Source organism: Triturus cristatus, chromosome 5_2, assembly GCF_964204655.1.
Source record: "Triturus cristatus chromosome 5_2, aTriCri1.1, whole genome shotgun sequence".
NCBI lineage: Eukaryota > Metazoa > Chordata > Amphibia > Caudata > Salamandridae > Triturus > Triturus cristatus.
Genome location: NC_140588.1, coordinates 72,113,168 through 72,139,528, shown reverse-complemented (window position 1 = coordinate 72,139,528; position 26,361 = coordinate 72,113,168). Strand labels below are relative to the sequence as shown.

At 46.6% G+C, this 26,361-nt stretch overlaps 1 protein-coding gene across 2 annotated transcripts in view; it reads right to left on the bottom strand.

Moving 5' to 3' along the window:
• LOC146822679 (molybdenum cofactor sulfurase-like) overlaps positions 1-26,361 on the bottom strand; it is a 1,712,661-nt gene that overhangs the window by 1,591,014 nt on the left and 95,286 nt on the right. For both annotated transcript variants that reach the window (XM_085606872.1, XM_085606873.1), the window contains exon 2: positions 18,100-18,189. In XM_085606872.1, the coding sequence (XP_085462998.1) occupies positions 18,100-18,189 (90 nt within the window). The remainder of the gene's footprint in view (positions 1-18,099; positions 18,190-26,361) is intronic.

The following is a 26,361-nucleotide window of genomic DNA, read 5'->3' as shown; positions in this document are numbered from 1 at the left end:
CTTCGGGAATCCAGAATGGCCCGGACCTCGTACTCGATGTGGTCCCCACGAAGAACAGGAGGAGGAAGAGCGGAGGCGACACAATCAGGGTGAGTGGCTCGCAGGAGGGAAACGTGGAAAACAGGGTGGCATTTCATGTGCGGGGGCAGCGACAACTTAATGGAAACACGGTTGATCACCTTAGCAATGACGTAGGGACCCACGAACCGGGGCAACAGTTTCTTAGAACCGTGAGCATTGATGTGCTGTATTGACACCCACACCCTGTTGCCCACCTTGAACTGTGGCTCGGCCCGCCTGTGCCTGTCCGCGAACAGCTTGTACGTCTCCTTTGCTTTGGCCAGCTCAAACCTGGCCTGCTGCCACAGATCGCGAAGGAGCCCATGGTACGCCTGTACAGTGGGCAGAGGACTGGTGAAAGGTTCCTCCCAAGGGGCCGTTCGGGGATGACGCCCATGGAGACAAAAGAACGGGGACATGCCGATTGCGGAATGTCTGCTGTTATTATAGGCGAATTCCACCAGCCAAAGGACTTCAGACCAATCATTCTCCACGGACAGGAGTAAACATCGGAGGTACTGCTCCATGGTCTGGTTGGTCCTCTCGGCCTGTCCATCGGTTTGCGGGTGGTAATCTGTGGATAAGCGCACTTCCATGCGCAGGATGCGACACACCTCATTCCAAAACTTGGACACGAACTGGGAGCCCCTGTCCGTGATCACTACCGATGGAATGCCATGTAAACGGATAACGTTGCGTAGGATGATGCCAGCCAAGGCAGCCGCCGAGGGCAGTTTCTCCAACGGGACGAAATGGGCCATCTTGGAGAGATGGTCCACAATGGTGAGGATGGTGGTGAATCCTGTCTTCGTTCTGGGCAGGTCCACCACAAAGTCCATGGAGATGGTATGCCAGGGGTACGGAGGCACAGGGATAGGAAGCAATAACCCCACCGAGGGTTGGGACGAACCTTTTCCCTGAGCGCAGACGGCACACCGCGCGATGTAGGCGTGTACGTCAGCGTCTAGGGTAGGCCACCAGAAATGTCTTGACAGTAAGTCCTTCGTCTTGTGACGGCCAGGGTGACTGGATAGAGGGTGGTCATGGCACATGTACAGGGCTCGTTGTTGGAGGTTTGGTAAAGGCAGGTAGTACCGGTCTCCCTGGTATATGTACCCATCCTTAGTGGTGAGTCCTTTATGCTCCCCTATTCACGACGAGGCGGCCTTCTGTTGTAGGTCGTCACGCAGCTGGGACAAGAAGCCAGAAGACAGAACGAGCCCCAGAAAACAACGGTTCGGGATGATTGGTGCAGGAACGTCAACAAGTGTGGTTTCTTCGGTTTCCGTGAGTCGTGACAGGGCATCGGCCTTGGCGTTGTTCTTGCCGGGTCGGTACGTGATGTGAAACTCATATTCGTTAAAGAATAAGGTCCATCGCAGCTGCCGAGCGGTCAGGGCCCTTGCTGAACGAAGGAACTGGAGGTTCCTATGGTATCTCTTTGGGACAGCACCCCACCCAGGGCGTCTTGGGAGGCGTCGGCCTCTACTATAAAAGGCCGTTCCGGGTTCGGATGTAGCAATATGGGGGCCGTAGTGAACCGAGTCTTCAGGGCTTGGAAGGCTCGTTCGGCGTCGTGGTCCCACGCAAAGCGGACCCCTTTGCGCAGAAGACAGGTGATGGGGGTGACGATCCTGGAGAACCCATCAATGAAGCGACGATAATAATTCGCAAACCCCAGAAACCGTTGTACATGCTTCACAGACGTAGGGGATGGCCATTGCAGAATAGCTGCCGTTTTCTTGGTATCCATGGTAACCCCCTCAGGGGTGATGACGTGTCCCAGGAATTCAACGGCGGTGGTGTGAAAGACGCTCTTTTCCAACTTGACGTATAACCCATGGTGAAGTAGTTGTTGTAAAACGGTGCGCACGTGTTGGATGTGTTCTTCTTGGTTTTTGGAGAAAATCAATATGTCGTCGATATAGACGACGCAGAACCGGTCGATGAAGTCCCTCAGCACTTCGTCAATGAAATACTGGAAGGCCGCCGGGGCGTTGCAGAGTCCAAAAGGAATGACCTGGTATTCGTACAGGCCGTATCTGGTCCGGAACGCGGTCTTCCACTCATCTCCCTTTCGGACTCTGACGAGATGGTAGGCCCCCCGGAGGTCCAGCTTGGTATATATGCTGGCGTCTTTCACCTGATCCAGCAGGTTCGTGATCAGAGGCAACGGGTACCTGATTTTCACCGTGATGGCGTTCATCGCTCTAAAGTCGATGCACGTTCTCAAATCTCCTTCCTTCTTTGCCACGAAAAAGAGAGGAGACGACACCGGGGGTACACGGCCGGGGGTAACAGAGAGACGTACAAACCTCTGAATCCAAGTGCACCATCCTGGATACCCAGTCAATTTGTGGATTATGGGCTGCCAACCATGGAAGTCCCAGTATCAAACGGAATTGAGGTGCGTCAATGGCATCAAAGGTGATGGATTCCGTGTGGCGATTCTGGAACGACATCTCGAGGAGTTCGGTTTGAAAACGGATGAGCCCTGAAGTAAGATCCGTCCCATCCACGGCTTTAACGGCCTCCGGCGTTTTCTTGGGTACCACGGCCATCCCTAGGCTAGCCATATACTGGTTGTCGATAAAATTGCCTGTGGCTCCAGAATCGATAAGGGCTATCACCTGCCATACCAGGCCCGACCGTGTCTGTAAGGTGACTTCTACTCCGAAATGATGGCAACCGACGCCGTTACCTGGGGGTGGTATCCTGATGGATGACGAACCCAGTAGCCGGACCCCACCGTTTACTGGGTTTCTTCGTTTCCCGACCAGTCTCCCCTGGAAATAGGAAGCGCAAAGGGTCTCTTCGGCCTCGGTTTTGAAGGTTTCACCGGGCACTCCTTCACGAAGTGGCCGCTTTTGCCACAATACAGACACTGGTTCTGTCGCCTTCTCTTCTCTCGTTCCTCCTTGGTCAGTGATCCCCGAATCCCTCCGATCTGCATTGGTTCTGGTGGGTCAGGGTTGGATACCGCATCGTCGGTATTCTTCTCCCTCTGTGGCAGCACTCGGGGATCCCCGCCTCTGTGTCGATCGTTCTTCCGTTCCTGTAACCTGAAGTTCAATTTCACCACCAATTCAATAAATGGGCCGATGTCTTCTGGCGGGTCCGGGATCTGGGACAGGAGATCTTTCATCTCGTCCCGCAACCCCCTATAAAACACTGACACTTTCTTGGACTCAGGCCAATGGGCTTCAATTACCAGTCTGCTGAAGGTGGTGATATAATGTAACAAGTCCGTGGTTCCCTGTTTTAGTCCGAGCAGTTCATTATCCGCAGCCTGTACAAAGCTGTGGCGGGCGAACATCCGTCGCATGGTGTCTCTGAAGGCTGGTAAGTTGTACAAAACAGGGTCGTCATTCTCCACCAAGGGTATGGACCACAGGGATGCATCGCCTCCCATATAGGAGAGGATAAAGGCGATTTTTGAAGCGTCGTCTGGGAAGGCGGTAGCACGTGCCATAAAATGCAGCTGGCACTGGTGCATGAAAACACTGTACTTCGTGCTCTCACCGTAAAAGCGCTCAGGAGGAGCCAGCTGTATGGTATGCGGGGCTATCACCTGGATGGAAGTGTCTTGCATGGGAGTAGAGGTAGAACCACCGGGTGGAAACGTGGCGGGTCTCAATGGGCCTTCTCGCAGCACTCTGGACGAGGGGAACTGTCCCCAAGGCCCTGTTCCGGTATCAGCAACTTGCGTCTACAACGCAGTGATGTCCTGGCGCAGACTGTGGTTTTCCACTTGCATAGTGGCCAAGATGGCTGCGATGTCCTGAAGCATGATCTCGGGGTCACCCATGTCGCCCGGGCAGGAGAAACTACGTGGGCTTTGAATTCTGTCAGAGTCCCCCCAAGGCTTACCTTCCGCTTGGTGGGGTGATCCTGCAGAGGTGACAAGAACCACCACCCCGTTTCCCGCCTCACCCTAGTCGGGTTGAGCACCGCCTAGGACAAGGGGGTACCCGGGGTAGAAGCCAGATAGGCGTGAGTCTAGGTGGTGCTGGGACACCAAGCTGTGTGGGAAAGAAAGGAACACGATTACCTTTTGCCCGTTCCTTCTCTTCCCTCCTCTGTGTCACGCCCTCCCACTGACCACGGGATTACCTTCTGCGATGTCACGTGACCACCCTTAAGAGACCGATTCCCAGCTCCTGGTTCCAGGACAGCAGTGGCCGTAGGATTGACGTGCAGCTCAGCAGATGGTGCAACCAAAATTAATGAAACAAAACCAGCGCTCCTGCGCAAATAATAAAGGTTCCCCTGTGCACCTATCCAACACTCTCCTGTGTTTTATGAAGGGAAATGGCATTTCCCCATAGTACCACCAGTTTGCCAATGCCTGCACGGGTTCTCAATCCTGCTAGTTAGGGATGTAACCAAAAATAAAGAAACAAAAACCAGTGCTCCTGCGCAAATAATAACTGTAGGGCTTGTGACCAAATCCACCGTACACACGCCGGTGTGCAGTGGTAGGAGAAGTACACTGTGTCGAGACTGCAGAGACAGACGTCCACCTAGCCTCGGTGCGCCCTCTGCTAAAGACAGTACCTGTGCCTTTCGAAGTCCGAAGCAGCGTCCCTTCTTCTGCGGTGTTCGAGTGATCCGGAGTGGCGTCTCTCCTTCCGCGGCGTTGGCGAGAATTCAAAGCGTTAGTCAGCCGGAGTTCCCGGCTGTTATGCGCAAGAACCCGGAAGTGCGTATTTCGGCCTTCCGTTCTCGTCCGTGAGAACTAGACCGCTAACCCTTCTTCCTCGGGTGGCGGTGCGGCTCGCGGAACCATGACACCAACCCCTGTGACTGCATACCTGTGGGTGCTGGTGTCCACTTGGGACACTTGGGATACCCCTAATGTGACTCTCCTGGCTACATACATAACACTTGCGGGGACCCCTCCCTGCAGGCTTCCCTGTAGAGATCCAAGGCTTCTTTTTACCTTTGGGACAGGAATCCTTACCCTGTGAACTAGATTGGGGTCCTTTATAGAACTCCCTCAAGTACCCTTGTCCCCCCCACTCTTCTGCTGGGGACTCTGCCCACCCTTGGTGGAGTCTCCCACATACCCCTTGAGACCCTGGTACTCATCCAGCAGTCTACCTCCTGAGCAAGCTGTCTGGGGTCAGACAGCTTGCTGTCAATCAGATGCTGGCACAGCTCTGGAAAATAAAGACTATACAAGTGCTCCCATGCAATCAAATTGTACAACCCCTGATAGTCTGTTACCTGGCTGCCCTTTACCCAACCATGCAGTGCTCTGCAAAAATTATCCACACACTCAAGCCAAGTTTGGGAATCAACCTTCTTGTACCCCCTAAACTTGTCCTTGTACTGCTCTGGGGTGAGACCATACCAAGTGATTAGGGCATCCTTCATGAGAGAGTAAGTGAGACCCTGGGGTGGCCCTAGGGCTGTCAAAGTGTCCTTCCCCTCTACCTCAAACTGCTTCCACAGGCCCGCCCCCAGAGTGTGTCAGGGACCTCGTTCATGTGGAGAGCTCACTCATTCCCCAAAAACCAGCCATGTATGTCATCTTCCCTCTTATACTTTTTCACCAAATTATTGGGAATGTGCACTCTCTCTTCAGATTGCACTGGAAGTATGCTGCCACCATTTGGGCTTGACTCTGCCTGCTTGTCCTTGATGGCCATCTCCTTCATACTTAATTCTTGGGTCAAAAGCAACTTCCTTTCCTCCAGAGCAAGGGTATTATCCTTCTTCTTCTCCTGTTGCCTTTGCTTCATTTCTAGATTGTTTATTTCCATCTCCCATTTGAGCTTCTCAAGCTCCTGCTCATGCTCTGTGGCCTGTTGCATGTCCTCCAGCTCCTCTGGGGACAGGCTCATGTGTGACACACTGCTGCCACCTTTGAACGATGCTCTCTCCACAGGCAGATCCTGAGCTCCAAAATCCTCTTGCACGCTCTGTACATCCAGAGTCACCTCTTCTTTCCCATCTTCTCCAGCTTCTATTGATGCCCAAAAGGCCCTCAGGGCCTTCTGGAGCTCCTCCTTGCTATAGGAGTTTTTTACAGTTCAATTAAGATGCTTGAACATTTGCTACAGTTGAGGCACTGAGTTCGACTTCAACCTCCCAATCTCAAACGCAACCTCTGCAACTTCAACTGGCTCACCATGCTGAGAAATGACTGATACATAACTTCAAAGGTTGTCACAAAAGTAGGAAAAATCAAATACCAGTATGTGGTTGCATAATGGTCTGCACTATGCAGTAGTGTACACCAATCACTGTATATCAAGTAAAAACACAAGTCCTATCCTCACCGCTGAGCAACAGTGTTAGAAATGGAGGTCTCTAGTTACTTAGAGTTACTGGGTTGAACAGCAGGCACAGACCTCCAGTGCCTTTCGGAGCAGAGAGTCAGCCCAGTCCAGCGAATCCAGATGCTTCAAAAGCAGCGACTTGATTGGATAACGGAGTTGGCTGTGGGACCCCGCACTCGATCTGGAGCCAGGAACATTGAGGACGACATCGAAGATGTGCAGTGTGAGGTAAGTGAAACTTTTTACTTATTTTGATTTGTAAATAGTCCCCCCCATTCAACATGCCACGAACCGCCACTGAGAAGAGGCTGGTGAATGCCTTCCCTCTTTTCTAGGAGTCATCGTGTCTCTGCGTCCCTCTTCTGGTCCTACTCCAATCTCTCCTGCTGGGAAATCACTGCTAGGTTTCACTTCCAACAGGCCATGAGAGGCCCGGTGCACAATTTTATTTTAAAGTACCTTTCCTTCTGAGAGTATGACGAGTCTCAGGCTTGCAAAGAATGTCTTTGGGCTTAGAGTGCACTAGGCCAGCCAAAAACCTGTGATCATTTCACTTAGACATGTGCATCTTTCCTGCCCATAAATCTACTGCAGATATCAGGTATTTTTGGAGTGGGCTGCCCTGTTGACAGCTCGTGCCTTGGGATGACTCATGATGGTCCTATGACCTGCATTGACCACCGAGATGAACAGTTAACCCTTCTCCTCCCTCCACACATACCTTGTAAACTTCCCTGTAGAATATTTCTCTAAACCTAATTTCCAAGGTACATTCACAAGATGTGCTTTGAAGTTTGGCATTCCACGTAAACCTACCCGTTCTAAGACATAGAAGTTTAAAAAACTGTGCCTAGCCAATAAATCAGCATCTGGCTTCCATTTTTTAAGCAATGTGGAGGGTTCAAATCCAGGGGGTCCTGCTTACATGAGGAGATTAATAGAATGTACTGTACTGCATATTCAGAAATTAGGACTTAAGGCTGCTAGTTTCAAGGGGCTACAAATCATAATGTGCCCATGCAAAGCACCCTGAATTACGTGGGCCTGCTGCCAGTAGTTAGGAAGTTTGTGCCCGAAGAAAGCATTATAACTAGAGATGCCACAAAGCTCTCCACTGACTTGGTGTTCTCCTACCATCTACACTTTGCCAGCCTTACCACATTGCATCAAGCTCTTCAACGCTCCCTGTAGCTGGGCCTTTGATCAAATGTCCAAGTGATCCACAATTGACAATGGCACATGTGCAGTGCCTGGAGGGACACGCTAAAACTACTCTCAAAGGTACAACCTTTTTCGTAGTCTAGGCAGTAGGGCATTCAGACGCAACTGGGCAGCATTAGTGTAGGGCAATGTCTTAACTCCAGTGACTCCAATTGGGTGAGCAAGTTTGTCCTTATTGACCCTCAGTGTTTCTGGGGTAGTGAAGACGAGCAAGAAGTGGTAAATGCTTTAAAATTCGGATCAACTATAAAACAGAAATTCAAACACAAGCAAGAAATTAACTGTCCAGGAATAGCTGTTACAATGATATGTTGTGTTGTGCTAAAATGGCAGGCAAACAAAACAAATAATACAGAAAGACATTTGGCACTGTCCAGCCTGGTATATTTTGGGGTGCTGCCCGTAAGAATCTCGAGGGAGGTCGCAAGGAACTAGATGCAGTGTTGTTGGATCTGGTATAGCACCTGCGGGGAGAAAAGACTCATGACAACGGGTGACCTATACGAGGGAGGAGAAAGGACTAATGATGATGGGTGACCTTCACGAGGGAGGAGAAAGAGCTCACTACAATGGGTCACTGGTGAAGCAAGTGGAGTTACACCAGGGCCCAGAGCTAGTGGGTGTGAGTAAGTGCGCTAGTGAGAATGAGAACAAATGAGTACGATAGGATTTGTGTGTGATTATCTGAGAGTATCAGTGAAAATGAGCAAGTGAGGGAATTCAAGTTAGAGTGAGTGATCAGAAAGAGACTAAATGTGAGAAATGTAAAAATGTAAATGTCAAGGTACTTATAGAGCGCACTGTCACCAGACGGCCACCTTGCGGTGTCGCCTTTTGCGGTTTCCTGGCGCTGATACTCATACTGCTGTGGAACCCCTCCTGGCTTCCCCTGTGAAGTGTCCACTCCTGGGCACCCCCAGGGTGAAGCCAGGCATCCTTAGCGCTGTTGGGGCCGGTGTGGAGGCTAAGCAAGCTATTGCCCAGAGTTGCAGCGTGGGGCCCGTGATTAGAATAGGCACCGAGGCGAGAATAGACAGGTCCGAGGAAATTGAGCCCGAGCCCTGCCGAGGCGGGAATCGAACCCTGGTCCCTGGCCAGAACTCTGCTTCAGGGTCTGCCACTCTAACCATTGAGCCACACTCCTCCAGGGGTAAGGGGTAAGTATGAGTAAGGCAAATGTAAAAAAAGTGGAATGAGTTCCAGGACACTATTACGCCTCACAACTTTCAAATGTCACCAGCTGCCACTGTACAGAAGTGCAGCCACTGGGTCTGGGAACCCCAACTGGGTGTGCTGTTTGTTACTATACCGTCATGTGGTAATGTGTGTGGGCCATCTATGCCCCTTTCTAAAGGGCACTGCAGTGGGGGAGGGAAGTGAGGAGCACCACCAATAAACCAACTTCTTGGTTGCACACACCTATCCCATTCCAGGTTGCTTTTTATTGGTGTGCAGCTGTAGGAAATTGGATTTTTGATTGAGGGGTTGAAGACCCTTCTCAAGTAACAACCACAATACCGGTCTGGTTGAACCACAAAAGTCATTAAATTAATCTGTGGTTAAACCTCTGGTAGTTTGGCACAAAAGCAGTCAGGCTTAATTTATAGGCACAGTGTAAAGGATTTATGCAGAACAGAAACAGTAATAAAGTTAAAATAGATCACAAGAAAAATCCCACACCAATTTGAAAATACAGTAAAATGTAATACATTAAATGATACAAACAAATGAAACACAATAAGCGGAGTTATGATTTTTTAAACTTTCAAGTAAAAAATAGCACCTGAAAAATCAGAGTGTCAACTGTGGGTATCTGGCCACACAACACTAGGGCAACGTCAAAGGTAAGGGCCGACATCGATAGAGCGCGGTTTGGCAACACAAATTGGATTCGGGCCAACCTCGGCTTACCTTCGTACTTAATAGAAATAATGAGGAAACGTTCCTGGGAAGGTAAAGTTCTGTGGAGCAAGTTCACTGGCGGGGTGTGTTGAGAAGGCATCATCATCAGGGAACCGCTGCATTGACTTAGCACTTCTCCTTGCCAAATGACAGATAGCACGTCGTTGAAGCCCCTCCAGTGCACCCCTTGTGCCAGGTTAGCCTGAGGAGGTTTGGTTGACAGTTCAGCATTTCAGAGGGAGTAATATCATGGGTTGCGTAAGCCCATAGCTATGGTATGGGATCCATGTTGGAAAAAGCCAGTGGAGAGGACACTAGTTGATCCTGATAAGTCTTTTGGGGCATTCACTGGCAGGTCCCTGCCCATGACATTCCCCTACTACCTATTATCGGTATTGTACGTTTACACCTCTTGTATGGAGGGACAACTCGCACTCCATTGAGTTATGTTGATTAAATGGCAGATGTGGGACTAACAAGGTGGAGGATGGTGGGGGGGTTGCATTGTAGTTTCCTTTTGCTCTCTTATAATTTGATCCTTAAGTAATGTATAACACCACAAATGTATGCACTGTACAAGGCTCATCACTGAATCCATATTAACTGTGATTTAACATATGTATGTGAAACTGTTGATATTCGGCTGGCCATACCACCATGTACAATAATGTCCATGGCAAAAAGATGTGTTTATGTTTACTGAAATGCAGTAAAATATGTTAAAACAAAAATTGGCAGGAAACTGCTTGATGGAGTTGAGATGAAGATTTCTATGGTTTGACTTTACCACTTTTTTTGAGGTCGAAAATCTCCAGAGTGATGAAGCTGCAGACTGTAGCCAAAAAGGCTCCACAGGATTTGATGCTGTAGATAAGAAAGTAGTGAGAGATAGAGCGAAGTCAGGCTGACAGGTGATGCACCTCAGGTAAATCAGCCACTTTTTGGTGAAACGTTTTCCAAGTTTGAGGTTTTGGAAGGATAAGCACATTTGGCACAACTTTCAAGGGTCTAGGGCTGGTTGGGTACAACATGAGGGTGGGCAGGACTCACCTCAGGCAGAGGACAGGAGCAGGGTTAAAGGTCTCTGGAGCATGTGTTCTACCTGGAGTTCAAACAGGAAGTCATTGAGCTAATTCTTGGAATCACGCTGGTAGTCCTAAGTTCAAGCATGCAGCAGGGCAGTCCTTTGATGGTACAAGGCAAGCTTCAAGCTGCAGGGCATTTTTCTAAGATACAAAGCATGGCTCAAGCAGCAGGGCAGTCCTCTGAAATACAAGCCTGTCCTTCTGGGGGCCATCCACGGGCCCAAGAGTGCACTGAAGAAATGGTCTGTGGGTCCAATATGTATACCTGGTGACAGCATTTGAATTTGAAGAAACTTCTAGGCAACCTCCACCTCTGGTCTGGAAAGTTTCTTTCTTCCCATGCCCAGACTCCAAGTGGTCTAGGAAGAAAACAGGTTGATGTCCAGTTCCTTTTTGAGTGTGGTGGAGGAAGCCCATTGAAATATAAGGGAACAGAGAACAGCTCTGCCCCACCCATCCTGGCTGGATGGCTCTTCCTGCCAACACTTGGTCTCCCGTTGTCTCCGTGTCAAAGAGAAATACAGAAGGGCCAATTGCCAACTATTCACAGTCATGTGACCAGGACACACAAATGTCCAAATGGTTAGGACAAGAAAATGGCAACTGTCCAAAAGTGCCATTGTCAGAATTTTGACTTAAAATCTGATAACCATTAAAGAGGATTTTAAATTACAATTCTTTTGAGACCAAACATGAAATTCGTACTTGTTCCCAATCAAATGTTAACACTTATTTAATGTAATAAGGTAACCCAATGTTATCCTATTGGAAAGGTAGGCCTCACAGTAGAAAAAAACACATTTGGGAGTTTTTCACTCCAACAAAATGTGAAACTTAAAAAACTCATGTCCTACCTTTTAAATACAATGCACTGTGCCTTATGAACTGTGTAGGACCTACCTTAGGGGTGACTTATATGTATTGAAAAGGGAGGTATATGCCTGGCAAAAAGTGGATTTTGACAGGTCGAATTTGCAGTTTAAAAATACACACACAGGCTGCAAATGGCAAGCTGGAGACAGGTTTTAAAAGGCTACTTTATTGTTTGGCAAAATATGGGCCGCAGCTCCACTAGTAGCATTTAATGTACAGGCCACAACCACATGTAGTACCATTTTTTAAAAGGCTACCTTAGTGTATGGTGCAATGAGTGCTGCAGGCCCACTAGTAGCATTTAATTTGCAGGCACTCTGTACATATAGTACAATACACTAGGGAGTTATAAGTAAATTAAAAGCACCAATTGGATGTAAGCCAATTTTGCAATATTTAAAGGAGAGAGCTCAAGCAGTTGAGCCCTGGTTAGCAGTTGTAAATTGAACAAAGCCCTAATGCCAACAAAAACAAAATGACAATAGGAGGGGTAAAAGGAAGAGATTTGGGGGAAGGCCATACCAAGGATGTAATGGCTAATGCTGGCCATCTATAATATGGTGCCTCAGCAAGGGTAAAGGTGTACTGTCATTTGCATAGGGTCAAGTCACATGAAAATGAAAGAATTCCAAGTGCAAATCACGGATGAGCCAAATACACTGCCTTACAATCAGCATTACAGAAGAGTCGGCACGAGCATCTATGCCCTTTTGCAGGAGTGGCCCGTGCAAGTAAGAGTAGTGGGGCTGGGTGGGGAGGGAGTCGACAGATTACGACGAGGAAAAATTACATTTAAAAAAAAGAAAACCGCTTACCTTGTGCTCGCCGCATCGCTGACTCGGCGATGCGGTGAGTGCATGGTAAGTGTTTTTCTTTTTATAATTTAATTTTTCCTCATCATCTGTTGACTACCTTCCCACCCCGCACCACCGCTCTTACCTGCATGAGCAGCTCTTGCTTTTGAAAACCCAGGGTAAGAGGACATGCCCTAGGGGAATCAGTGTTCGGAATGGAGACTTATTTATCGATTTTAACAAATGCCTATGATAGATTTTAAATTACCCGTTTTAGATTGAACTTGTTGCATCACTTGTTGGCATCACCTATTGGATTTGTTGAGCATGTAGAAAATGGAGGTGCCTTTGTCTGCGACAATAGGTTTCCACAGGATACCCTACATTTTGTTTTTTTATGCCAATATTTTACGTACCCTAGGCGACTGTTTCTTAAACCACTTTTTAAAAAAATTAGATTTAGGCATGCCTGTGTAGCTTTACTGTATCTACAGTTTCTGCCTAATGGCCATATGTTGTTTTGTGCTGTTAACTTTTTAAGAGGTGCACTCAAGTGTAGACATGCTAGAGGTGACTAAAAAGATGTGGGGATAGGCGATTACGCACACTTTATGTGAGAAGTTGGCCCTAACAAATTGGTCCAGGATTTTAATTCTGGGTTCCCTTCTGTGTCAACAATCAGACGGTGGGTGTATCAGAACTGTATCTGGATTCTCATTTTATGGTGGAAGTGATTAATGTTTACACTGTTAATTTGTGATTCTTGAACATTGGCATTATGCTGCTAACAATTGATACTATTGTCGATATTTTTCTGTTCTTTTTAAGGCTGTTTCTTTTATGGCTGTGACTCATGCCGAATAAAGATTATCATCATTATTATTATATTATTCCTGCCTTTGTGTAGTAGAGAAATGGTCTGGGGCCACTCGAAGCAGGCATAAACCTCCTACGCACTCCTGGTACACATTCGTAGAAGGGACCAATGGCACCACAGTGTTTTTCAGAATCAGAAAGGGAGGTTCTGGACAACCAAGACAGCAACTCATTGCAGCGCCAACAACTGCAAGACTCAAATATCCATATTTAAATCCACTAAAAAGCAAAAACAATTCTCATACTACTAAACCCCCCAGCAGTACATGGACACGTGTTGGTCACGTGTTTTGAAGCTACTTTTAAATGAATATTGTAATTAACACCGCTGGCGGTCAGCGGTAGGGATTGCTGCTTACAACTTGTATAATGGTATGTAATCGCGCAATAACATTTACTTGGTCCCCGCCTTCTTTGCCTCATTACCACCCTGGTCCGCCGCAGCTGAAGCAATGATTGTGCAGAGGGCTGGTCGTTTCGTTTTTTCACTTCAGCTTTCACATTTCCACTCACTTCAGCTGGGTTAGTGGTCCAGTTGCATCAAAGGCTCTTGCCTATTAAATTGATGTAAACGGACGAGCGCAGCGGTCAGCGGTAGGGATTGCTGCTTACAACCATTATATTGGGTGTATTGGGTGTAGCATCTGTAGATTGCAGTGCTGCAGTGCCATGGTTACAAGGGAATGCAGTCTGCTGACTGGTATGTTGGTCACAGGTGGGTTGGAATGTTAACTTTTGAAATTGTCTAGGAGGCTGTTTGTGGACCCAGCTGCTGGGACATGGATGGGATCTTCTTACTGAGAAATAAACTTAAACCTACCTCTTCAACCTGCCTCGACTAATCCTTTCTACCGATCCCAGGATCTTACATTGGGTTGTAACGCTTTTTAGAAATCTGTGTTTTAACTGTTTTTAATACACTTTAAACCTACCTTCTTGCAGCTTATGTAATTGCACAATAACATTTACTCGGTCCCCGCCTTCTAAGCCTCATTACCGCCCTGGTCCACCGCAGCTGAAGCGCCGATTGTGCAGAGGGCTGATTGTTTAGTTTTCTCACTTCCGCCTTCACACTTCCGCTCACTTCAGCTGGGTTAGCGGTCCAGTTGCATCAAAGGCCCTTGCCTATTTAAATCAATGCAAACGGACTCGCACAGCGGATGTGTGCAGCGGGCACGCCGCTGGCACGCCCAAGGAGCGCCTAAGGCAAGCCCGTCTGCACCCGTCAGCGTCCCGGAGGTGAACGACGCTGGCCATGCCGCCCAGAATCCTTCAGGTAGGACTATACCACAACATTATAAGCGCGATAAACTGCTTAGTCGAAAGCCTTCAGTATCCTGCCAATGTAGAACTACAGAGCACAATACCGATAACAGCTTCAATTGCCAAGCCTGCAACTGGGCCCCTTCTCAGCTTATAGAGATTTCCCCTAAGGTCCCACTTCTTAGCAACAAGCTGAAGAACTTGAATAAAACAGAGCATTTTAAGGCCACACTACTGAATTGTTGTTCTATGCAAAAACATGATTTACACATTCACAACTTGCTGCTAGATGAACAGCCAGATCTTCTATTCCTCGCTGTCCGAGGCCTCCAACCCCACCATTTCCTCGGCCATCCCCACAGGCTACAAAATTCTCAGAAAGGCCTTGTGGGAAAGGTGGTGGTGTCGCCATTATATTTAAACAAAAGCTGGACTGTTCTCCCATCTTGATAGATAACATCGAGGGGGCAGAGTATTTAGGCTTCCGAGGCATCTTATCTCCCCATCTAACTATAGCAGGAATTCTGTTATACAGACCTCCAGGCGCTCTATGTAATTTTATCACCACACTTAACATTGCCACCACCACATTGGCCCTAAAATATAACAATTGCCTCATTCTATAAGATTTCAATATACACATGGATAAAGAACATGACCCAATAGCAACTTTCCTGTTGGAGACGATGCAGGCCTGCAATCTTATCCCATCGATTTCTGCTGCCACCCATGATAAAGGCCATACCCTCGACCAAAGGTTTCACAACTTTGTCCTATTGGCAAGTCCAGAATTGCCTATTACCTGGTCAGACCACCCCATTCTCAATTTTAAAATGTTCAACTTAGGTACAGATTCCTTACCATATGCAATTAAGAGGGACTCCAACTACAGAGCTTTTCACAAAATATGTATCCCGACGTTAGCAGATGCCCTTGATTGATCTTTCCCAGAGCTGACTGGCAACCCTGATAGGGATGCCCTTTTATTAGAGTTGTGGCTCCGGGCAAACATTGATGCCGCTGCACCCGCGGCCACCCGCCCCTTCAAGAGGTTGGTCCGCCTTCACAGTGGTTTAATGAATCACTTAGAATTAGCAAAAAGAACTGAAGAAGATGGAGAGGAAATGGCGTCAACATTATCTGCCTGAAGATAGAAAAACCTATAAAGACACCTTAAAAGCTCACTATACACTAAAGAGGGTGGCCAAGAAAAACGTCTTCCAGACCAAGATCGAATCTGCCCATAATAAGAGCAAAGACATTTTCAGCATAGCGAAATCGTTCAGCTCCCCTAAAGCTGGCAAGAAGGAAGGGCCTCTTACAGGGGAATGGTCTAGGAAGATAGCACAATTTTTCCATAACAAGATCACCTTAATCCAACAAGCCTTTGATAACATCTCTAAGTAAGAGCTGACCTTCTATCACTCGGTAAATGGAAAGTTTGTCTCGCAGGGACTCCCTACTCTACTATCTTTTTACAAGATTCAATTAGAGGAGTCACTCTCTCTTCTCCAAAGCATAAAGTCAGATTCTCCAACTGACCCTTGCCCGACGAATTTATTTAACCTACTAGCACTTTTCATCAATCCCACAGCTAATAAGCTGTTTAGCTTTTCCCTTTCTTCTGGCAATATGCTGCACATACGGAAGCAGGCAAAGATCCTACCCCTCTTAAAAAAGCTAATGCTGATCATAAGGATCCCACCAACTACAGGCCTACTTCTTGCCCTCTCTAAAGTACTAGAGAAACATGTAAACAGGGCTCTCATAAAGCACATTGAAAACCGGAAGCTACTTCATGATTCACAATCAGGCTTTAGGTTCAATTATAGTACGGAGTCTACTCTGTTGGAGGTGACAGAATTTATCAAAGGTAAGCTAGACCAAGGAGGAAAAGCAGTTTGTGATCCTACTCAATTTGTCGGCGGCCTTTGACATGGTCTCACACAAGAGGTTTCTCGATAGACTAGCAAACATTTGGGCAGGTTTGTGCAGGGCCGCCCTAACATGGATGTCTTCTTTCCTGGAAAACAGATCACAGGACATCTAGCTACCCCCCTTTTAATCTCCCATATCTGCTATGAATGTGGGTGTTCCCCAGGACTCTATTCTCAGTCCCACCCTATTCAATATATATCTATCACCCCTTGCACCTTTGGTAGAAGAAGAAGGCACTAAAATTGTCTCATACGCAGATGACACACAGCTGCTTTTTACCGGTGAGAAAGGAACTGACTTTGACGGCGCAAGTATTTTAGGTCCTGCCTCATCAAGGTATTTCATTGGCTCAAGATAAATCAGCTGAAGTGTAACCCAGATAAAACAGAAGTCGTCTTCTTTGGACAACCTGAAACATATAACTGGAGCACTTGGTGGCCCAAAGACCTGTCACCTCCGCCTTCAGCTAAGGAGAAGGTCAAGAACTTAGGTATTGTCATTGATGACACTTGCTCCATGCATTCACAGATCAAAACCTTAACAGGCGCATGCTTTGGTACACTCCGCATATTAAAAAATTCCTGCCACTACTTTCGCTAGTCAGTAGAAAGATAGTGGTACAGGCCTTGGTGTCATCTAAACTAGACTTTGTCAACAGTTTGTACCTCGGATTGCCCAAGTGTCTCATTCAGCGCCTGCAAGTATTGCAAAATTGGGCTGCCAGAGCTATTGTGAGGCCAAAACCCAGATCTAGTATGGCCCCCATTCGAAAATCCTTGCACTCGCTGTGCATGAAGGAAAGGATCGGCTTCAAATCTATGGTGATCTTTTTTTAAAGCTTTTTACGGCTTAGGAGCCTGCTACCTTAATAAGCGTGTTAACCGCTATATTCCAACTAGATCCCTAAGATCTTCAAATGCTAACCTCGCCCTCGTTGCCAAAATACACTGTGCACGTATGGGGGAAGATCATTTGGTTTCCTTGGTGCACAGATGTGGAACAGTCTTCCAGAACCTCTGAGATTAACCACTGACCTGTTAACTTTCAGAAAGAATCTTAAAACCTGGCTTTTTAAAAACTATCCCCTCCTCAGCAGGCCATCACCTTTTCCGCTGTTTCGCACCAGGACACTCTCGTTTGAGTAGCTGTGCACTATATCAAAAGCGTTAATTTCATTTCATTTCAAAAACATTACTCATCCTAGCTTGAGTATACTAACGAACAGAACTAAAGGGCACTTAGCAGAAGCACCCTTCCTGCTTAATACAACAAAACTCAAAAAGGGGGAACATTTCAGAGCTCATGTCTCACAATCTATATCAATACCTCATCTGATGGTGTTCTGCCAACGGTGGAATGTCCATATTATTAATATATGGGATCTGAAAGTACCTATTTGGTTTTGTCAGTGAAATACATTTCATTAAACTGGGCTGGCCATATCAGCAACTTTTGGATTACCATGATCCCGTTAGATAGATTCAGGCAAAGTTCAAAACGTACATCGATCTGACAGAGGACAAAGCATGTTAGGGCATTGCAAAACCATTGATTCAAATTTATGATCACATATGCAATGAACTTGGGACATTGGTTGCAGCAAAATTTAAAGCCACATTTGCCTTAATAAACACCTTGAAACCTCCACTCGTATACTATTATTCTAAGCGAACGACCCTAGCTAACGGTTTAATGAGATGACGTCATAACTTGAACTCTGTGGTATTTTTAAACAAAAAACACATTTTTTTCTTACTCCATTAGAAGAGACTATCCATAAGGCAACAATGCAGCACTTACCATAAACGTTTCCGGTTACATCATTCATAAAGTTTTCTACTTGGCTTTTAGGGAAAAGTGTTGTTCCAACATGATCAAGGTAAGTTATATCTAAAGGAGAGGACAAAGGACAACATTTAGATTAACTGTCAGCATCCGTTGGAGATTCAAGTGCAATAATTGAGCACACCTTTAATTAAGCTGATTGTTCATTCTTGGATGTGCAATAAAGTTTTCACATTTGCCATTGTATAGTTAGATTACTACATTGACGTTGGACGCATGTTTTTCTAAAAAAAACTGAATAGTATCTGTTTCTCGCTCAGTGCAGCATTCATACTTCTTTGTGTGACAGTCTGTTATGATAATTCAGAAGGGCACATGGACAAAATTTGAGAAACCTTGGTCCAGATTAAAACGTTTGTACTATAGAATAAAATGTTCCACATCTTCTACACTTTTTTTTTCTTTGAGCGTATTGGGAAACTGATCAAGCATATTTTGCTCCAGTTCATGTTACAGTAAACATGTTGTCACCAGGGCAAAATTAAAAACATGGATTGTGAAACTATTAAAACAACTATTGTCAAAGCCCACTGTTCTGCCTTTAAACTGCTAATCAGCAACACGAGTTGTTACTAGAAGCCTCAGTTGAGTTCACAGAATAAGGGTGCAATTCGACAAGCAGTGGAGTAACGCAAAAGTATCCCCCTGCCAGTGGTTAATTTGTAAAAAAAAAAAAAAAAAGGACCAGGGCCTGTTGTAAATAAAAGACTCCAATCCCAACAGTTCAGGAGAAGAGGTTTATTGAAGCGGATCCTTCAGCCTCTCGCTCTGTAATACCAACATTCTAACTCGAGCTTCAGCCCCAACATTCTACAGCTGGGCAAACCCAATATGGCGAGGAAAGGGGGGGGGGGAAAGGGAGGAGGGACGGGAACAGATTACAACACATCTCCCTGCAGGACAGAGAAAATTTGAAACAGACATAAGATAAAAATAAACACTCCCCAAGGCCTAAAGGGTAAATAGAGAAATACACAAGAAATGCAATCCCACACATTTCAATTCACTAGCAAGCTCTAAGGCGACTAGAATAAAAGAAGGAGAGACCAAAGAAAGAGTACGGTCACATTTTGTAGTCAGACTGCCAACTTGGAGATCCACGTACCCTTGCAACTTTGGGCTCCACACTACTGGGCGTTGCAAGACTTTGATCATCCCCACAGGTGGGCTTGGAACCACAAGTGCTTGGACAACCAGCTATGTTGTCCATGCTCCACATGCCTCCATCTTCTAGCACTACTGAATTGTTGTTAACACGAGTTATCCTCAGGGGTTTGGAAAATGAGGAGATTTTGGATTTAGACAGAGAAGGCCTCTTGACAACCACCCATTGGCCTTCTCTCCACCCTTTTTTGGATGCTCCCCAACGTCTGTCGTACCTGTGCTTGTACTCTTGTTGATGTTTCTGGGTTTTCTCCAACACGGAGTCTCTGTCCACCCACACAGGAGTTCCTCCGTTTAGCCAGTTGGGAGTAAGTTTAGAACCAGGGTTCCTTCCTTTGAGTGAAACAAACGGTGACACTCCTGAGACAGCGTTAGGAGTCGTATGATATGACCACAGCATTTTCCTCATGGCCTCCTCCACCGGTACTTGGGAGCTCAATGCAAGCTGAATGGTGTCCTTTAACATCCTGTTTGCCCTTTCCACCAGTCCATTGGCTTTGGGACAGTAGAGTGGGGACTTGAGATGTGTGATGGACAGTGTGGACATAAACTGCTTCATTTCTTCTGAGGCGAATTGGACCCCGTTGTCAGTTATTATGACGCCTGGTATACCCTCTTTAGAAAAGGTATCTCTCAGAAAATTTAATAACGACGCTGTAGTAATGGAAGATACCATTCTCGTTACAATCCAATGAGAGTGGTAGTCAATAAGAACGAACATGAACCTATGAGATTGGTTCAGTAGATTTAGGGGACCAATTATATCCAATCCCAACTTTTCCCAGGGTATGGTGGGGACCTCGACTGGGAATAGTGGTGATTTATGGACAACTTTGGTTTTGTCACTGGAGCCGCAGGCTGCGCAATTCTTTACTTGATCCTCCACACGTGAATCCATACCGGGGAACCAATAGTACTGCCTGATCTTGCTTTTCGTCATGCTCCTCCCCGGGTGGCCCTCATGTGCAATCTGAATTATTCTTTCATACATGTTTTTCGGAGGAATGATCTTACTACCTCTACAAATTAGGTCCTTTACAATGGATAGTTCATCTTGCACAGGCCAGAATTGGCGGATAGATTCTGGCACCTCAGACTTGTTAACAGGCCAACCACTGCAAATCATGTTTCTTAACGTAACAAATTCACTGTCATCTCTTACGGATTTCTCCCACTCCTCGCGATTGATGGCCGGAATTTCAACCAACAGGATTGTCTCCTCCGGTGGGTTTAGCATTGGGTTCCCACAGGTCACAGGTAGCCTCGAGAGACAGTCCGCTACCCTATTCTCACTTCCTGGGACGTATAGCATGGTGTAGTTGAACCCTTGCAGACTCAGCACCCATTTAGATATCCGTGGAGTGGTACTTTCCAGCCGTTTAGTGGAGAATAACGGTAGTAAGGGTTTGTGGTCCGTTCTCAACAAAAACGGGATACCCCATAAGAAATACTTAAAGTGGTTTATGGCCCAATAGCAAGCCAAGGCTTCTTTTTCTATTGTGGAGTAGTTTAGTTCGGCATCTCTCAATGTTCTAGAAGTGAAAGCTATTACTGTCTCTTGTCCATTTGTCCTCTGCGTAAGTGAAGCTCCCAACCCCTTCGTGCTAGCATCTGTGGTAAGAGTGGTTTTGGCATTGGGATCAAAAGCACCCAGAATAGGTGCATCAACGATGGCCTCCTTGATGAGTTGGAAAGCTGATTGATGATCTTGATTCCAATCAAACTTAGATCCCTTCTTCAGCAACTCTCTGAGGGGACACACTTGATCTGCAAAGTTTTTGACGAACTTGGACATATATTCCGCCAAACCGAGAAATGATTTGAGCTCATCCTTGTTGGTGGGCGCTGGGGCTAGTTTCACTGAGTCTACCAAACTGGATTTGGGTTTGATTCCCTCGCTTGAGATGGTGTGACCGAGATAGACCACGGATTCCCCCCCGATTTTGCATTTGTCTTTATGAGTGGTGAAACCTGCTTTACTGAGTCTGGTCAACACCGCTTCCAGAGTTTTATTATGTTCTTCAGCTGATGAACCGTGGATCAGGATGTCGTCTTGGAAACAAAGAACTTTTCCCAGACCTTGCAGTATATGTTGCATGACGCGTTGAAATACTGCCGCAGCGGATGCCAGACCAAAAGGCAATCTGGAAAACTGATAAGCCCCATGCGGGGTTATGAAAGAAGTGAGAGGTTTAGATTCCGGATGGAGAGCGACTTGGTGGTATGCTGAGGATAGGTCTAGAACTGTAAACACTTGCTCCTTGGATGGCAGACAGCATTTCATTAATGTTGGGGAGGGGGTGTCTGTCCACCCAAATATTAGAGTTCAAATCCCTAAGGTCAACACATAGACGGATCCCCTTGTTTCCACCTTTGGCTGCTACCACGATGGGCGCCAACCATTCAGAGCTCTCAATTCTTTCTATGATATTGCATTCTTCCAATCTATCCAGCTCCTTCTTGAGCGGTTCTCTTGTCAAAAGTGGGATGGACCTTGGTTTGTGGACGATAGGTTTGGCATTGGCTTTAAGTTTGATTTTGTGGAGGAAACCTTTTAGGAGTCCAAGTTTGTCTGTAAACACCTCTGGGAATTTATTGCAGATTTCCATCCCAATGTTGGACCTGTCGATCAGGTACACCGGTTCAGGCGCGTTGGGGTCTAGTTTGATTCCCAAATCCTTTTGGTGTTTCCATCCAAGCAGATTAGAACCATTTTTTGTGATGTAAACTTTCCCCACGGTCGATCTATCTTTAAAGTCAATGTTCATAAGTAGCATCCCCACCAGTGGTATGGGATCTTGATTATACCCCCTGGTTTGATGTCTGGAGACAAAAGACTATACACCCGTGCCCCTGAATTAGCTAGAAACGTAGCTTCATTCACGAGTGTATATGGGGAACAAGAATCTGCATAAACCTCATACTTAATATTGTCCAACAATATTTCGCACTTTGGGTAGGAAGTGCCATTGCATTCAGGAAAGTTGCCAAATTAATGTTGTAAATAAAAGACTCCAATCCCAACAGTTCAGGAGAAGAGGTTTATTGAAGCGGATCCTTCAGCCTCTCACTCTGTAATACCAACATTCTAACTCGAGCTTCAGCCCCAACATTCTACAGCTGGGCAAACTCAATATGGCGAGGAAAGCGGGGGGGAAAGGGAGGAGGGACGGGAACAGATTACAACAGGGCCCTTTTCAGGAGGCCACTGCAACTTGCAGCACCCGTTGCCACTACAGTGCTCCAATGACACTACCAACACCACTACTGACCATCACACTCCTACAAGTGTGCCAATTCAGACTATTCCAGGTGCCCATCATTACAGTGATGGCTTAGACAGCAGGTATTAGTCGTTTTTAATATATATTTAATTAATAAACAGCTGCTGATGTGCTCATCTCCAAATCAGATAAACAGTGCCACCATGTGGCAGACTGTCATAAGTGCCAGTGTTGACAAATAAGTGCAGTGCCAAGCACCGGAAACCACCAGTTCAAATTAAGCACTGACCCCCCCACCCCACCAGGAAAATGTCACAAGGGGTCCCTGACTTTCCCTTGTGTCACAGGTCCCTGACTTTCCCTTTTCTCACAGATCACACCCATTAATGTGTCTTGGGCTGAATGGGGGCCCTCTGAAGAAAGTGGGGGGCCTGAACTATAGGGACAGCAGGGACCTGTGTTACACCCCTGTTTACGTTTACAGGCTGGTACTAGATGTCTCTGCTGAATTAGAAGCATATGGGGGCATTATCGCAAGGCGATACCGGGTTTCCAGGGTTTTGTCAGCAACAAGGGTGCCATACTAACTGTAGTTACTAGATGCAGCTGTTGAGTCAACAGCACAAGGGTGCCATACTAACTAGTTAGTAGACAGCAGAAAATAGAAAACAATAGGTTTTACTTTAAAATACTGTTTTGAGGTTTATGAAAATCTTAATAAACACAAATGCACCACACTTAGGCAGAACTTTTCTACAGGAGAGACAGAGAAAGTAAATACTTTACAGAATAATCTTCAGACCAATCCTCTATGTAATATGCATACCCAAAAACATTTGCACAATCCCCAACACTTGTTTTTTTATTCTCAAAGGAAATATACATTGAGTATTTTAGGCTTGCAAAAGGTTTTGGTTTTTACTGTATTTGTTTTTGTGGAAGCGCATGCGTATAAAGATTCTTCAAAATACTGAAAGAGTTTTAATTTTACTTGTCAGTATAATATGGCCTATATGAAAACAAAAAGACCAACATTGTTTGCCTTTGAAGGGTAAGTAGTGGAGCAAGGGATGCAAGCATAAAATAAACTTTGACTGAATGGTCCTGAGAAAATTGTGATATTGTGATTCTGGTCAGGCACTTCCAGTGGTTATTTATGTTGATAATGAAGTAGAAAGAGTCATGCATTTTTTAGGGGAGACAGTGCAATCAAATATATATTATAATAATGGCAGGCCCACAATCCTCAATAAGGTATTTGCATACCCATACCATACCAATCACTATGGGCCTTACTTGGATGTCAGTGGGACGGACACTGACAGGTCATCGGGTGGCAGTCCCACCGACATCCAGGCCATCCTTGATCCTGTCGGAGGTGGCAGTCTGTCCCTCAGACCACTGCAGTCCAAACGTCGCAGCGTAATGCAGCAGTCGAACTGGTGGCCTAGAGGACAGACCGCAGTATCCGACAGGATCAAGGATCCCGTTGGGAAGCAGGTGAGCTCCAATCCTACCATGAGGGCATAGATTGTGCAGGCACCGCTGTAGGGATTAGGATCTCCCTTTCCGACTGCCTTTTCATGGCGGTCCCACCGCCATGGAAAGGCAGCCGGAAAGGGACTTTGGGGGCCTCAAGCAGGGCCCCCGGGGGCCTCTGCTAAGTGGCCTTGGGGGCACATGTAGTTACCTACCACACAACCATGCACCATGTGCCAGGTACCCCATGGCGCCTGGATGTGCACAAAGTGCGACCAGGAAAAGTGCTGAAGTAGAAAAAGGCCCTTTCCGACTGATTGCACATTGGTCTCATCATGAAAGGGTGGCTGAGACCACCGACTCATTGTGGGCAGGTCTCCTGCCTGCCTGCGGCAAAGGCTGTTGGATGCTTGTCCGACCACCATCATAATCAGGCCCTTTGTTTTTATTCTCACTAAAAAAACAAGACAGAGTGGCAAAGCATGGAGTGGCAAAGAGTGGCGTGGCGTGGAGTGGTGTAGAGTGGAATAGAGGACTAGAGTAATGTGTTGTAGAATACAGTGAAGTAAAGTGGCATGGAGTGACATAGAGGGAGTTGCAAAGAGCGTCATAGAGTGGAGTAGTGTCGCAGAGTGCCTCTGAGTCGAGTATAGTATAATAAAGAGGAGTAGCGTGTCACAGAATAGAATGGAGTAGAGATTAATGGAAAAGAGTGTCAGAGTGGAGTGATGTGTTGTGGAGTGAGTGGATTGGAGTAAAGAGGCCTAGAGGGAAGTGGTATGCTGTTTTGCAAGACGTACGACCGGTTACGGTGGCTTGATCTGTGAGACACAAAATAATGTGTTGATGATGATGATGTAGGCTCTAACCTAATTGGATCAGCAGTAAGCATGTCGATTTGATGTATTTACTGGATTTGCAAGGGGTGAAATACAGAAACTAAATGCCTAATTGGCAGATTAAAAACCCTAATTGCCCTGAAGAAGTTCACGTGTGGTGAACGAAACATGTTGGCTGTCTTGTGTTATAACCCACGAAAATAAAGAAGACCTGGATTATATACATTTTGGAAATGGACTAGTATCTGAATGGATGCTATTTTGTTGTACACCACCATTTGTATATTTTGTATTTAGTTTGACTCTCTGGTCGCCTCTTGGTCCCTGCGCCAGGTGCTTTGGTGGGGTGCTCGCAGTAGAATTACACCAGTTATTAATTTTAGAAAAGAGTGAGGTGCGATATCGTGGATGGCTTGCTACTCTACTGTGTTGTGTGATCCTAGAGTGAAGTGGTGTAAAGTACAGTGGTGCAGAGGAGATTGGCTTAGATTGCAGTGGCATAGAGTAGAGTGGTGGAGAACAGAGTGGAGCAGCGCAGCTTAGTGGTGTGAAGTGCAATTGTGTGGAGTGTCACAGGGTGGACTGATGTGTCAGGGTGCAGGGGCACAGAGTAGATTGTTTCAGAGTAGAGTGAAGTGGCATGGAGGGATGTAGGTTAGAGTGCACAGGTGTTGAGTGGCATAGAGTGCAGTTGCAGGGAGTGCGGTGGTGCAGAGTAGATCAGAGTGGCAGAGAGTGCAGTGGCATTGAGTGGAGTGATGTACAGTAAAGTGATGCAGAGTGCATTAAAGTAGCATAGAGTTAAGTGATGCAGAGCAGAGTGCAGTGGTGCAGAGTAGAGTGGCATAGAGTTCAGTGGCAGAGAGTGCAGTCTTGCAGAGTAGAGCTCCATAGAGTGCATTGGCAGAGTAGAGTGGTGCTGGGTAGAGTGGTGTAGGGTAGAGTGGTGTCGGGTAGAGTGGTGTGGAGTGGCGTAGAGTATAGTGGCATAGAGTGCAGTGGTGCAGAGTAGTTGGCATAGAGTGGAGCTGCATACAGTGCCTTGGTTTTGAGTAAAGTGGTGTAGAGTGCTTTGGCATAGAGTGCAGTGTTGCAGAGTAGAGTGACATACATTGCAGTGTCGTAGAGTACAGTTGTGCTGGGTAGAAGGAAGCAGTGTAGATTGCAGTGGTGAGGTACACTGGCATAAAGTGCAGTTGTGTAGAGTAGAACGTTTCAGGGTAGAGTGAAGTGGGGTAGACTGGGGTGCTGCAGAGTAAAGTTGCATAGAGTTGAGGTGTACATAATAGAGTGCATTGGCATAGAGTGTGTTGGCCTAGACTGCAGTGTAGTGGCTAGAGTTCAGTGGTACTGAGTAGAATGCATTTGCATAGAGTGGATTGGTGTAGAGTGTGGTGATGTAGCCTGGAGTGGCCTAGACTGGAGTGGTGTAGAGTGCAATGGAGAAGAGTGTAGTGGTGCATAGTAGGGTAGAGTGGGGTAGAGTGCATTGGTATAGAGTAGAGTGGTAC